This window comes from Adiantum capillus-veneris, chromosome 27, assembly GCF_014529385.1.
Source record: "Adiantum capillus-veneris isolate H3 chromosome 27, ASM1452938v2, whole genome shotgun sequence".
Lineage (NCBI taxonomy): Eukaryota > Viridiplantae > Streptophyta > Polypodiopsida > Polypodiales > Pteridaceae > Adiantum > Adiantum capillus-veneris.
In genome coordinates this window covers 83,144,095-83,158,463 of record NC_140957.1, presented here as the reverse complement: position 1 = coordinate 83,158,463, position 14,369 = coordinate 83,144,095, and the positions used below count along the sequence as shown (strand labels likewise).

Below are 14,369 nucleotides of genomic sequence, written 5' to 3'. Positions count from 1 at the left end.
GGGCAATTGCGACGTTCTCTTGGGCATGCCCTGGCACGACAAGAATGATGCAACTCTCCAGGTCCGGAACCGAACCATCACCATGATGTAGAAGGGCAAGCCCATCGTCCTCAAAGTTCGGTTGTCTGAACAAAACCCTGAATGACCTCTCTAGTTGTTTTCTAGTTAGATACTTTTGAACATTGTTTGAGAAAGTATTGTTTGAAATGGATGCTATCTGTTTTAAACCTGTCTTGGTGCCGATTTGAATTGTTTGACTCTGGTTTTAATACTGGTTTCAATAATTGGTGATTTTACTCTCGGGTGGAGAAGTGAGAAATACTGTTTTGGTATTGTTTGAACCTCGGAACGATGCAGGCCGATGCCTGGGGAGCGTTCTGTTGTATGCTAGAAAACCTCCGAACGACGCAGGCTGATGCCTGGGGAGCGTTTGGTTGTATGCTTGAACCTCCAAGCGACGCAGACTACGGTCTGGGGAGCGTTTGGTTGTACAGTCCTCTGAGCTCATGGCCCGGATCTTTTTAGGTTATTTGCGGGGGGAGTGACGAGGTAGTCATTGAGTAGCTTCGTACCGCAGACCGTTTGTCTCGGGGGAGTGCTCAACGGCGCTGTTTGTTGTGTCTTGTAACATGCATATATAAGCATTTGTGTTGCATTGTGATGTGCCAATTACTGAATATTCCTAATTGGATGAGATTGCCTGGGTATGTAATTTTAGTGCATCAAGACACCCGTGGAAGATCAGTATGGTTTGGGTGTGATGGCTAATTTTACTACGCCAGAATATCAAGAGCTCCGCTAACTCCTTGACCAAAAGAGCCAAAAGGAGAAGCTAACTCCTTAACAAAAAGAGCAAATATATAGTCCCTCGGAAATTTTTGAGCTAACTTGAGTTGTTTTGCAAATATGTTGTAATCGCGGACGATTACTCTCTTTCAAGAAGGGGAGATGTAACAAATTGCTGACGTGTCAAAGCCCTGAAGAATAAAGCCAACTTGCAGATGTCGGCTGAGGGGCCTAAACCCTAAGAAGAACAAGTAACAGAAGAAGAAGTCCTACCAACTTATGGGGACCCCGTCCGATGGGGCCCCAATGACATAAAAGGAATAAAGCAGGACCCACATACACACACACACACAAGAAATTGTGTAGCTGTTGATGACGTGGCAGATTTTAAAAAATTGCACTGGTTGATGACGTGGCATGCTGTACGGATTGCTGCGTTTTGCGTTGGTTGATGACGTGGCAGGCTGTACGGATTTCCGTAAATTACGTTGGCAGCTTTTGGCATTGCTTTTGGGACCAGAAGCTTTTGAGTTTGAAGGCTTTTTGTCACAAACTGTTGACGTGTCAAAGCCCTAAAGAAGGGAGCCAACTTGCAGATGCCGGCCGAGGGGCTTAAACCCTAAGAAGAACAAGTAACAGAAGAAGAAGTCCTACCAACTTATGGGGACCCTGTCTGATGGGGCCCCAAGTGACATAAAAGAAATAAAGCAGGACTCACACACACACACAAGAACTTGCGAAGGAGGCTGATGACGTGGCAGATTTTCGAAAATCACACTGGCTGATGACGTGGCAGAACTGTAGGGATTTTTGCTTTTCATGCTGGTGGTGCTGACGTGGTAGGATTGTACCGATTACTGCAAATTGCAATGGCAGCTTTTTGGCTTTGCTTTTGGACCATATGCTTTTGAGTTTGAAGGCTTTTCACTGTAATTGCTTTTCAGGCCAAGGGCCTTTAAATATGAGGTTATGACTCATTCTCTGGCATGCTTCCTAGAGAAGATGCAAAGTCTCGAGTACCGGCTTGTATTGTGTTGATGCAATATAAAGAAATACCGAAAGGGGCGCCAAGGTTTGGGGCCAATACTCTTTGGGGTGGAATTCCGCCACTCCGTGTCGTCTCTCTCTTTCAGTTCATTTGTTATTGAAGTGCTAAAAGTTTGTTCAGTCTGTTCTGTTCTATTGGCACGTGGTGTCCGTCTTGTGACAGTGGTATCAGAGCATCAGGCGTGTGCTTTTCTGAAAGCATACTGGTCTTACAAAAGAGCAGACAGAGTTATTGGAATTTTGTTTGAGGTATCCTCGAGCTCCGACCTCGGACTTATTAGCCACTCCCACCCTTACTTCATCGCGCATCGGGCGCACCGCTCATGTCTTACAGGGCATAAGCTATTAAGATCACTTGCAAGAGAAGGATCCAAGATTTGTTTCGAGGTGTTGTTTTTCTCAGAGACAGTACCATGCAGACGTTGATAGCTATCAAGCGGCATACTTCAAGTACTTGGCAAGCTTTCAAGAATTTTTTGCCCGAAGTTATATGGTTTCTGACATCTTCCTTCAGAGTGCAACTTCTGGCAGAGTGGGGTATCCTGAAATGCTTGCCATGGAAGCCCTAGCAGATTATAACTTGAAGTTTCTCGACATCTCCTAATAGATGTCTCTTCACGATCAGATGACCTTGGAGGTCCAGTGCGATTGCTATCTTGGGACTACCATCGCCGCCAAAGAAACATTGTTTGTCCAAGAGCTGATGGACCATGCTGTGCTCGGCTACTATCCTATGGAATGAATCCAACCCTAAATTTTTGGTGCAGGTTCCAGGATAAAGTCAGCCGACTTTTCGAGCTCGACTGATGTCGAGATTGCTTTTTAAGTTTGAAATCTGTTTGAGAACTTGTTTGGTGATCCTGTTTGGAATTTGTTTGAAATGGATGGTATTTGTTTTGAACCTGTCTTGGTGCCGATTTGAATTGTTTGACTTTGGTTGTAATACTGGTTTGAATGATTGGTGAGTTTACTCCCGGGTGGAGTAGTGAGAAATGATGATTGAAAAGTGTTGTTTTGACTCCCGGCTTGGTCATGGATGGTTATGCGGGAGGAGTATTAAGAAGTCTGAACAGTGGTTACTCTCAGCACCTCCAAACGACGTAGGTTGCGGTCTGGGGGGGTTTGGTTGTAAAAGGCCTCTATATCTCCCGGCCCAGACCTTTTTAGGTTATACGGGAGGAGTGATGAGGGAGTCGTTGATTATCTCCCGGCCCGGACCTTCTTAGGTTATGCGGGAGGAGTGTTCATCGGCGGCTTGATGTTTCTATGTCTTGTAACATGCATATGTGAGCATTTGTGTTGCATTATGATGTGCCAACCACTGAATATTCCTAATTGGATGAGATTGCTAGGGTATGTAATTTTAGTGCATCAAGACACCCGTGGAAGATCAGTACGGTTTGGGTGTGATGGCTAATTTTGCTATGCCGGAATATCAAGAGTTCCGATCCGGACGAAAGGAGAAGCTAACTCCTTGATCAAAAGAGCCGATAGGAGAAGCTAACTAACTCCTTAACAAAAAGAGCAAACTGAATGTCCCTCGGAAATTTTTGAGCTAACTTGAGTTGTTTTGCAGATATGTTGTAATCGCGGACGATTACTCTCTTTCAAGAAGGGGAGATGTCACAAACTGCTGACGTGTCAAAGCCCTAAAAAAGGGAGCCAACTTGCAGATGCCGGCCGAGGGGCCTAAACCCTAAGAAGAACAAGTAACAGAAGAAGTCCTACCAACTTATGGGGACCCCGTCCGATGGGGCCCCAAGTGACATAAAGGAAATAAAGCAAGACACACACACACACACACACACACACACACACACACACACAAGAACTTGCGAAGCAGGCTGATGACGTGGCAGATTTCCAAAAATCACACTGGTTGATGACGTGGCGGAACTGTACGGATTTCCGCTTTTCACATTGGCGGTGCTGACGTGGCAGGACTGTACGGATTTTCGTAAATTGCGCTGGCAGCTTTTTGGCTTTGCTTTTGGACCAAATGCTTTCGAGTTTGAAGGTTTTTCTTTGTAATTGCTTTTTAGGCCAAGGGCCTTTAAATATGAGGTTAGGGCTCATTCTCTGGCATGCTTCTTGGAGAAGATGCAGAGTCTGGAGTACCGGCTTGTATTGTGTTGATGCAATATAAAGAAATATCGAAAGGGGTGTCAAGGTTTGGGGCCAATACTCTCTGGGGTAGAATTCTGCCACTCCGTGTCGTCACTCTCTTTCAGTTCAGTTGTTATTGAAGTGCTAAAAGTTTGTTCAGTTTGTTCTTTTCTATTGGCACGTGTTGCCCGTGCTTTTCATAGGCCAAGGGCCTTTAAATACGTGCGAAGGGCTCATTCTATGGCATGCTTCCTAGAGAACGTGCAGAGTCTGGAGTACCGACTTGTACTGTGTTGATGCAATATAAAGAAATACCGAAAGGGGCGCCAAAGTTTGGGGCCAATACTCTTTGGGGTGGAATTCTGCCACTCCGTGTCGCGTGTCGTCTCTCTCTCTCTCTCTCTCTCTCTCTCTCTCTCTCTCAGTTCATTTGTTATTGAAGTGCTAAAAGTCTGTTTAGTCTGTTCTTTTCTATTGGCACGTGGTGCCCGTCTTGTGACACATGTCCTTAGGGCATGGCACTTCCCCTTCCCTTTACTCATGTGCCAGCTTTTGTTCATCGCATCACTCCAGGGGGGATTTGTTACCATATACATGTGGTAGTGATGTGTGTGAACACACTAGGACCGTCGGGGCATTTTTTCCCTCTCTAGGAGGTTTTTTTCCCCGTGCATTGTATATACGCCCATCACTCTAGGGCTATTTATTTTTTTAATTGCACACTAAGTAACAGACTCTCAGTTGTGTGCCTTGAGCTTCCTTCGTCTTCTCCAAGCTGTGTGCGTTTCTCTGCAACCCTAATTCCAACACGGGATTGTCCATGCCAAGGGGAAGGTGTGTGTGTGTACTGGGTAGCCACGTCACCAGTTTGTGACATACCCCCCTCTTGAAAGCATTGTAATCGATTACGCCTGCAAAACAGACATAAGCCATAAACTGTCTTAGCAGACACTAGCTGTTAGTATCGACGCACTAGGAACACACATCTAGCATATGTACCAATCAGTAGTCACATCACACGACATCATAGGACATTACTTGACATCACAGGACATCACATGACAAATCACATTCAACATTCATTCGGATCTCAGACCATGATTATCGGCAACGCAATTAGCAATCGCATCTAGATCCACTCAAGACCTTATATATGCCCGATTGACTAATCCCTATTGCAACCATGTCTATCGAGATCATTCAGACCAAAATGTTGCAGTCATTTCGTCTATCAATTCCTGCACTTAAACAAGTCAAGAACAAATCAGTATTATATTATTGGGAATTCCAGTTCATAAAGTCATTGCAGCAGAATATTGTCAACTCTCAGTATCCCTGAAGCTCAAAGAGACATCAATGACTCTAGTATCAAAAATCGAGGCATCTGTTGACAAAGGAGTGGAGTAACATCCCTCTTGTGCATACCCGTTGCACCAGATTTCTGGCTAAGCTGAGTTCGGGGTTCCAATTGGAATAGACTATGCTAAACCAAAAGCTTCAAGGTAAAGATTCACAATCTGAGGAGTATCAGCTAGGTCCCCTCCTCCTCCATCCACTTCGCATCCAATGCAGGATAGTTCTTGAATTTAACCAAGAACCGCCTTATCACTTTACCCTTAATCTTTCTGTCTTTATGTGCCAATATCTGTTCGGGAACAAGGATCTCCTCGTTTTCTTCCACTTCGGGTTGCTCATCACGCTCCCCATCTTCGAGCACATCGCCTTTAAAGGGCTTCAAGAGACTCACATGAAAAGCATTGTAAATCCTCCAAGTTTCGGGTAGCTTCAGTCGGAAGGAGACATCATTTATCTTTTCGGAGACCTGGAAAGGTCCATAGTATCTCATACTCAGCTTTGGAAAAAGCCTCTCCTTTCTCTTTTTCTTTCTCAGGTGTGCCTTCTCAAAATATAAGAGCACCCAATCGTTCTTCAATTTCAAATCGCGACGATGGCGATCTGCTGCCTTTTTCTGTCTTTCTTGAGATTTTTGAAAAGCCTCGCGGACCTTGGCAAAAGCCGTGTCCAAGTCACGCGTGTACTCATCGTCTTCAAAAATCTTATCTTTCGTGCTTAGGAAGGGTGGAACCTTCGTAGCACCTTCAATAATCTCAAATGGCGCCTTCCCCGTCGAAGAGTGTATCGTGTTATGTAGGCAAATTCCACCAAAGGTAAATACTTTTCCCATTGAGTTTTCTGATCCGAGATGTAAGACTTCAATAAATCTAGTACCACTGAATTGGCCATCTCGGATTGCTTGCCGTCATTCTGCGGGTGGAACGATGACGAGAACTGCAACCACGTGTCTATGTTCTCCCAAATTGCCTTCCAAAACAAACTCGTGAATCTGGGGTCCCTGTCGGAGACAATCGTCTCAGGCATGCCATGTAATCTGAAGATCTGGGCCACAAACAGTGTCTCTAAGTGATCCGGCTTGACCGTTTTCTTCACTAGAATGAAATGAGCTTGCTTGCTAAATCTGTCAATAACAGTCCAGATACCATCGTGACCACTCTGTGTTCCCGGGAGATCAAAAATGAAATCCATTGCAATACTTGCCTAGGTGCGGGTGGGTATGGGCAAAGGCTGTAACAATCCCTGTGCTTTATGCCTATCAAACTTGACCTTCTGGCATACCAAGCAACAGTACACAAACTCGTCCACCTTAAAAGGTGGACAGTGGCATTCGGTCATAACCTTTTCCCTCAACGGCTGTGTAATGCACAACATGGTTTTTCTCCTCAAGTAGCCATCCCGAATGGAATATCCTGCTACTCTCTCCCCATTTCGTATTTGAGTGAAAATATCTGCAAAATCTATATCTGTGGCGTACTGATCGACCATATCCTCGAAGCTCCCATGATGTATCGCGGAAATAGCCAGAACCGACGGCTTCTGGGACAAAGCATCTGCCACCAAATTCTTCAGTCCCTGCACATGGACAATCTGGAAGTGAAGGCAGGCCCTCTGAAAAGCAATTGGCATGAGTGTGGAGAAAATCTTGACGCTCTTTATCAAGTTCAGACATATTTGTCCTATTCTCATCATTCATCTCTCTCAAAAAGATCGAGTAAACAAACAGATTGGATTTCATTAATTTTGAAACGGCCGAAGCCGATACAATAGGGACAAACTCGCCCTTAAGTTTTACATCAAGTACAATGGTTCTGCCCTTCTCTGTAGTCAAAGTCGCTTTTCTCGGCTGATAGTCGAGCACGGCGTTGTTCTTGTTGTACGAGGGAATTCCCAAGAGGACATCACAACCTTCCAAGGGCATTATGTAGAAGTCCTCATGCCCCAAATACCCCTGACAATGCAACCGAAGTTTGCCAATGATAGGTGTAATGGCTACGTCTCTGCCGGGTGCTGCTAGAACTGCCTCTGCTAGTGGTCCCATCCAATCGGGTGTGATCTCGAGCCGCACCGCCAATTCAGGTGAAATGAAGTTGGCCTTGGCTCCTCCATCAAAGAAGATCAGGGCTTCTTGGCCTCTCACTTTGCCCCAAGCTCGACAAAGTTCTGTACTCTCATCAATCGTGCTTGGGTCAGTATCCATGCAATCTGGAACCAATCCTGCTTTCATCTTGCCTTTTCGTCCACGTTCCTCAGTTGCTTTCGAACCCTCTGCCCTGTCTTCATCCTTGTCGCTCTGTTCTTTCGGTGCCTTTCTAGGGCACTTCGCGGAAATATGCCCAGTTTCCTGCATCCAAAGCACTTCCCCTCTTTGATGTAGAGAGCTCTCTCTCTCGAAGTGAGTTTGGGTCGTGCATCCTTTTCTTTCTTTTGTGGGTTGCTCTTCCTCTTTCTACTTTCATTGTTCAAAGTTTGTTCGGTCCTTTGCATCGTGATTTCATCTGTGGGGTAGGTCAAACTGCCTGAGTGAATGGCGAAACCCGTTTCGTATGACTCATCAGTCCTTGAATGGAATGTGACTTTTGCTCTAAGCAGTGATCTTGGATCTCTGTAGGAAGTTCCAAGGTAAACCGCTCAATCTGTTCTTTGAACGAGATCTTCTTAAATGAAGAGGCTGGTGGAAAAGAGCTCCAGAATCTCTCGCAATATGCGTCCAATGTATCCTTCTTGGTCATCCGAAGATGTTTCCAAGCAGTTCGTCTGTCGCGTTCGTTCAACTTCGTACTCTCGAGTCAACCAAGAAGAAATAAAAAGCCTTTTAAGCCATTAACTGACGCTGTCTTGTTCAATAGAAGCGTGGACCACCACGTTCGAGCATTTCCCTTGAAGTAAGAGGTAGCCCTCCGGATCTTGGAGTGCTCTGAGTAACGGCCTCCGGAGAAAGCTATGTCAAACTGCTGAATGAAGGCCAAAGCCTTCGAAGCATCTCTATAACCAGAAAACGTGTCAAATTTAATTGACTGTCCACCTTCCTTAAACTCTCGGACTTTCTTGCTTTTATCTTCCAGAAAGTCATACTGGTTGGCTTTATAAAAATTCTTCTTCTTTGCATAAAAGCTGTTGTCGTCAAAGTCTGAACTATTCGAAGACGAGTCCTCTGTAGAACTGTCAACAACTGGGCGAGATTTAGACTTCTTTGCCTTTTTCTTGCCCTTTCCGAAGCTTTGCTTTTTACCTTTTCTGTCTTCTTCGTTCGAGTCAGAGGAGCTAGAAGAACTCTAAGAAGAAGAAGAAGAAGAAGAAGAAGAAGAAGAGGAATTGGGTACTCCTTCAAATTGAACACGCTTCTTCTGCTTTCTTGCCGATGCAAATGTAGATTGACGACCCAAATAACCCGGGAAGTCGGTTCCTTTCTTTTGCTTTTTGTCGTGCTTTTCTGCTTTGTTCTGCGCGTCAAAAAGCTGTGAAATCCGTACATCAATCACCTCTTCTAATTCTTGCTCTGTATACATCCTTGGAGTAGGAGGTTTCTTGAGTGCCGGTTTGAGGGGTGGTTTTGTGGTTTGCCGCCACTGTGAGTGCACCTCGTCGAAGGAGGTCTTGCTCATGAATTTTGCAAATTTCGGGTCCTTCGCAAAATTTAGCATCATCTTTGTTGCATCGTCGATCAATCGTCAATGCTCCATCTCTTTAGCTCCGCCTGAGTAGGCCGGGGCGGGCCGTAGTCCTCGCGTGAATGTTCGTTGTGATCTCTTCCCGCATCTCCGGATGCAGAGGAAGTCGGCTGATCTCTGTCTGAAGCCATAAGTGCCGCATAAAAAGGATCGGATTTCCCGGTAGAAGAGAAATCGGCCGTGCTTTGATACCACTGTAACAGACTTGGACACTCCAAGTCGAGATTCTACCGCGACACCACACGAATTGACTTCAAAACAGTTCACAGTTCACAATCAATTGACACTCGCCCGGCGGAGTTCCGTGCCTAGAGATACCGGCCCCAAAGATTGGTGCCCCTTTCGGTATTTCTTTTTGTATTAATCTGCAACTCAAAGCACAAGGGAGTGGGAGGCTCTCACTCTCAGACTCTGCGTCCAGATGCTCTGAGAAGTGGGAGGCCTGCCCACACTTATAAAGGGTTTACAAGGGATGCCAAAAGCAGAGCCCCAAAAGCTGAAAATCAAAAGCCTTTTAAAAATAAAGCAATCCTTCAAAAGATCTCTCTCTCTCTTTCTCATGCTGTTGCGTAACAATTCAGCCCTGAATTCGTGTAGCCAAAAGCTGCCCAAAATGCTGCCGTACGCGGTTGCTACGTCATCAAGCGGTATGGTTTTCCGTAGAATGCGCTGCGTTTTGCGGGGCTGCCGTACAGCCATCCCACCTTAGCATTTTACTGAACCTGTCACGTCAGCATTTTCCCTGAACCTGCCTGGGATTGTCCATGCCAAGGGGAAGGCGTGTGTGTGTGTACTGGGCAGCCACGTCACGAGTTTGTGACATGTAGCGGTGCTTGGACGGAATGTAGCCATTACAACTGTCATTGGCAAACTTTGTTTGCATTGTGAGGGGAATTTAGGGCACGAGGACTTTTACATCATGCCTTTGGAAGGGTGTGACGTCCTCCTAGGAATCCCTTAGTACCATAAGAACACCGTCGTGGTCGACTATCGGGCCAAGAAAGTGACCTTGACTAATGAGAAGGGCATGAAAATTGAACTTGATGTAAAATTGAAGGGTGAGTCCGTCCCTATTGTATCGGCTTTGGCCATTTCAAAATTAATGAAAGCCAGAACGATTGAACATGTCTAAACTGGATAAAGAACGACAATAATTTTTGCACACACATGTTGACTGTTTCTCAGATGGCAGACGAGGCGAGTTACCTCATCTCGTCCTGAGAACCACACTATTAATTTGATTCTTGAAACCACACCACCGAACCGGCCACCTTACTGTGTTAGCCGAGCCCAGAATGAAGAAATCATGAACCAAGTGAAAGACCTTGAAAAGGGTCTCATCCAGCCTAGTACTTCACCTTACTGTTCTCTGGTTTTATTGGTACTAAAGAAAGACGGATCTTTGAGAATGTGCATTGACTATAGAGCTCTCAATAAAATCACCATCAAGAACAGATTCCCAATTCCAAGGATCGATGATATTCGTGACAGACTTCAGAGATCCTCTTGTTTCAATAGGATTGATCTGAAAAGCGGATATCATCAGATTAGAATTGCTCCGGGAGATGTCTACAAGACAGCCTTTCGGACAAGCTTTGGTTTATATGAGCCCAAAATGAAGAAATCATGAACCAAGTGAAAGACCTTCTTGAAAAGGGTCTCATCCAACCTAGTACTTCACCTTACTCTTCTTCGGTTTTATTCCCCCAAAGATTGTTCCTAGCAGGTCCTGCTGGTTTCCATGTGCATAACCAATCATGCTTTGAGACAGATCCACCTCCGAAATACCCAGGATGTACCGTGGGTGGTGGAAAAAACCTGATGAATAGCTTGGAAATTAACTCTCTGTCCATTCATGCCAACATTTGGACTCTGAAAGGTGGTTAGCTGAACCGGTAAAGCGTGTGGGATTGGCGTTTTAACCACTTGTTTGTGGACAGAAGGAATTTGTCTTGGAGCCCCAACTGACTTTGCAACATGCAAGTGCTCCCTGCCTTGTTGGGATGCATAAGGAACCTGGGCTTGAGCCTCGACGGGCTCTACTGCATGAGAAAGTTGCCTTGTTTGTTGTGACACTGGTGGAGCTTGCAAAAATTCCATAAACGTGAGATTCTGCACCAACTAAGAGAACACATTCACAGCAACAACCAACCTTGTCCTAAACGCGTCCTCGTCTAGTTGTCTAATCATAAAACCTCGAACTTGTGGAGCATTCACATCAACAAAAGGCACAGACAGTGGTGGCCATGAACTCTCGCCAACCAACACTCGAGGAACAACCTGCTTGTCTTGTGAAGAGGAACCCTCTTCATTCACTCAGTCAGCCATAGTGTAATTCCAAGTTCCTATGCTTGTGTCTCCGCCGAAAACCAACCAAGGCTTACTTCTTGAGGAAAAAGTGATTGTGTTCGTCGACGGAACCATGAAACTGGCCCCTAGACTCGCTAAAGGGCGGTAGACTTTAGCTTTCACGTGATCTTTACTTTGATTAAATTTACTTGAAATTTACGACACAACTGGAATTTAACACCTCAAACAAACCACGGCTTGGCAGCTAGAGTGCTTCCAAGCAGACAGTGACACCGCGTTCGGCCCCCTTTTGGTATTTCTTTATTCAATTAACTTTGGAGAAAAACTTGTAATCCCCTACATGCTGTCCCACTTTTATTGGGCTGAAAATGGCCTATTCTAGCCCAGTTTCAGCAGCTTAACTGCTATAGGAGGCTTTACAAACAAAATCCCCATGACATAGATGACTTTCGCGGCGCATTAGAGCACTTTCCTAAACCTGGTGAGAATTTACAGCACGCTGCATTGTTTCTTTTTGGCCTCGAAAATGCACCAGAACACCTGTACGATGATTCCCTAGCTTCGTCGAAGCTCCTGGAACTATTAGGGATAAAAAAGGGTCAAAACCCTAAACCTGCAAAAATACACAGCAGGCTGTATTACCCCATTTTGGGCTCAGTTTTGTGTGCCGGTTGCATCGGTAGCAAGCTCTTGAGCTCCCGCACGTGTAGGGCTTACTTGCCCTTAGATTTCGGATGAGATTTCTTGCGTGAAATCTCTTCGTATCAACCTATACTTGTGGGGGATTAGCAACTAGCTAATCCGGTACCTGTACAAGAGGCTCTTGCCTCGGCAATCACGCATGAACCCACACAAATGTACATACAAATGAGTAGCCCTTGAGCTGGGCATCACGTTTCTGTATTCAAAAGGGGAGATAGGTACACGAGAGAGGAATCATTGTGCTTCATAGAACAGGGCAGAAGGCAAGCTTTTCAATAAAGCTGTGATCGCCTGCACCCACTACTCACACACACAGTAGTTCACTTATGAGCTCAAATCATCCTTTCTCTTCTTCAAGACCAATTTTGGGCGCCCCCCTCTTGTTGATGAGTCTGGCAAATGCACATGGAGCCGCCATGTGTCCCATTTGCTCTTTTGAGTTAATTTCCTAGTACCCACCAACTTATAAAGTGTGCATGGGGCCTAAATGACTTTGAATTGAGCCTAGCCAACCTTCTACTACTCGGATTTCAATGCCGATTGGCCCGACCAACTTGTGGCAACTTGGCCTTCATTGTTGCAGGTGAAACTCTCGGTCATCGGCTGTTTCACACTGGCCGTACAATGTCCGGCCATTTGTGACTTCGAAAAGAGGGTCCCAAAAATTAAATAAAAATCAAGGAAAGAAACCAACAATTAAGGTTAGTGGTTGTCACAGCCTCGTGACAATAGTTGCCAAGCAGAATACTATATAGGGTAAAACACATTTGTAGAAGTCAATGAGCTTTTTTGAATGGGAGAGAAGTGCTACAATTATAATTATTTGGTCGATGTGTTAATATGTTGATTTGCAGGTTCCTTCTTTAGTCAAATTTATTTCTTAATGAATTCTACAGAGCTTCTATATACGTATGCTAAGGATTACTTCTCGAAGACACTCTTATGTTTAATCAAGCATTTTCAAAATGCTAGGTGGAACCGTTACATATCCTCACTTTGATTGGATTAGTTTGCTCGATTTTTGGTTCGCTCAAAACATCTTGCTCACTCTTTGGAATTGCTCATTTCTATAGAAGATCAATATATGTTAGTGTAGGACATGGAAGTATGTTTCCTTGGTTTTGCACCTTCAGTTACTGATCTGTTTTGGGATAACATAGCTGCAATTGTATCACATTGTTTTAAAAAAAGCAGGACAACCTTGACTGTCAGAGGACAAGCTAAAACAACCAACGTTTTGGAAGGGGGCATATTGCAGAGGCCATCAGTTGCTTCAGAGGAGTTCATTGTGGTATGTGAGCAGATATGCTTTTGTATACTCTTCAAGTGCTTGTGGTGAAAGCACAGGTTAAGGGTTAAGAAATCCTTTATGACTCTATGATGCCATGTTGTTCAATTCGTTCTTGTTTTTGGTAGGCTGGCTGTGGAGCAATTTCTATAGACTACCTGGCGTCAGTTGCTCAGTTTCCTCAGCCCGATGAAAAGATCCGCAGTGTTAATTTTAAAGTATGAATTTTGGCTGGCAGTGATAGATGCATGGTTTTTCCCAGTCCTGTTTTCTTCAGAATCATGTTACTGTTCGACAGAATCAACTAATAACTTCATAGAGAAGTAAAGGAATTGTGTTTATGGTTTTTTGAGTAGTCTTTTGAAAGGATAGTTTACAGTAAGAGATAAAATATTGAAAAGCCGTGTTGCCATGTGCTGTTTGCATGCTTGCCTACTAGCCACATTTTAATATTGTTTGAAAATTTCAAATTTTCTTTGACTTTGATTCACACGGGGTACAGGTTCAAGGAGGTGGCAATGCGGGTAATTGCCTGACAGCTGCAGCAAGGTTGGGATTAAGACCTAGGATACTCTCGAAGGTAGAGTTTGGATTCTCAGACCTCTTAACATCTCCATGTAAATATTAGTTTGTGAAAGCTCTGCTGCATGAGTTCCAGCACATAGAATTCTCTGGCGCCTCTTCAGTAAAGTCTGCAGCTTATTCATGTCTGCTTGTTTCAAGACCCCAATTTTTTGCACAAAGCAGCAGTTGCAGGTGACTTACGCAGGGTTTTCTGTAGACAAACAGTTTTTTTCTGCACCCCCTGTAAGAGGTGAAGATATTGAACTACAGTATTTGCAAAGAAACACTGCACAACCTCTGAAACGAAACCTTGAATAACTGTGGGACACTGGGAGCTTAAGAGCTTCTACACGAGAGAGATCAATGGCCTTAAACTGCTCTGGCAATTCTTCTGTAGGTTTTCCTTTATCTTGCATGACAGGTGGATATGAAACTTTTTGGGTCAGAACCTCCCTGTTGTAACCAGTGGGCACCTCTTGTCTCAGCAGATCGCTGATATTTAGAAATAGGTGCTCCAGGCACTCTCCTATAGGGCCCCATAC

The 14,369-nt window shown here is 44.7% G+C and overlaps 1 protein-coding gene across 3 annotated transcripts in view; it reads left to right on the top strand.

Annotated features, from left to right (window-relative positions):
- The window catches only part of LOC147422284 (uncharacterized), a 38,831-nt gene that overhangs the window by 20,016 nt on the left and 4,446 nt on the right, over window positions 1-14,369 (top strand). For 2 of the 3 annotated variants that reach the window (XM_086502766.1, XM_086502764.1), the window contains exons 2-4: window positions 13,170-13,266; window positions 13,392-13,481; window positions 13,766-13,843. In XM_086502766.1, coding sequence (XP_086358892.1) covers window positions 13,170-13,266; window positions 13,392-13,481; window positions 13,766-13,843 — 265 coding nt within the window. The remainder of the gene's footprint in view (window positions 1-13,169; window positions 13,267-13,391; window positions 13,482-13,765; window positions 13,844-14,369) is intronic. The other variant, XM_086502765.1, reaches the window with a different exon arrangement.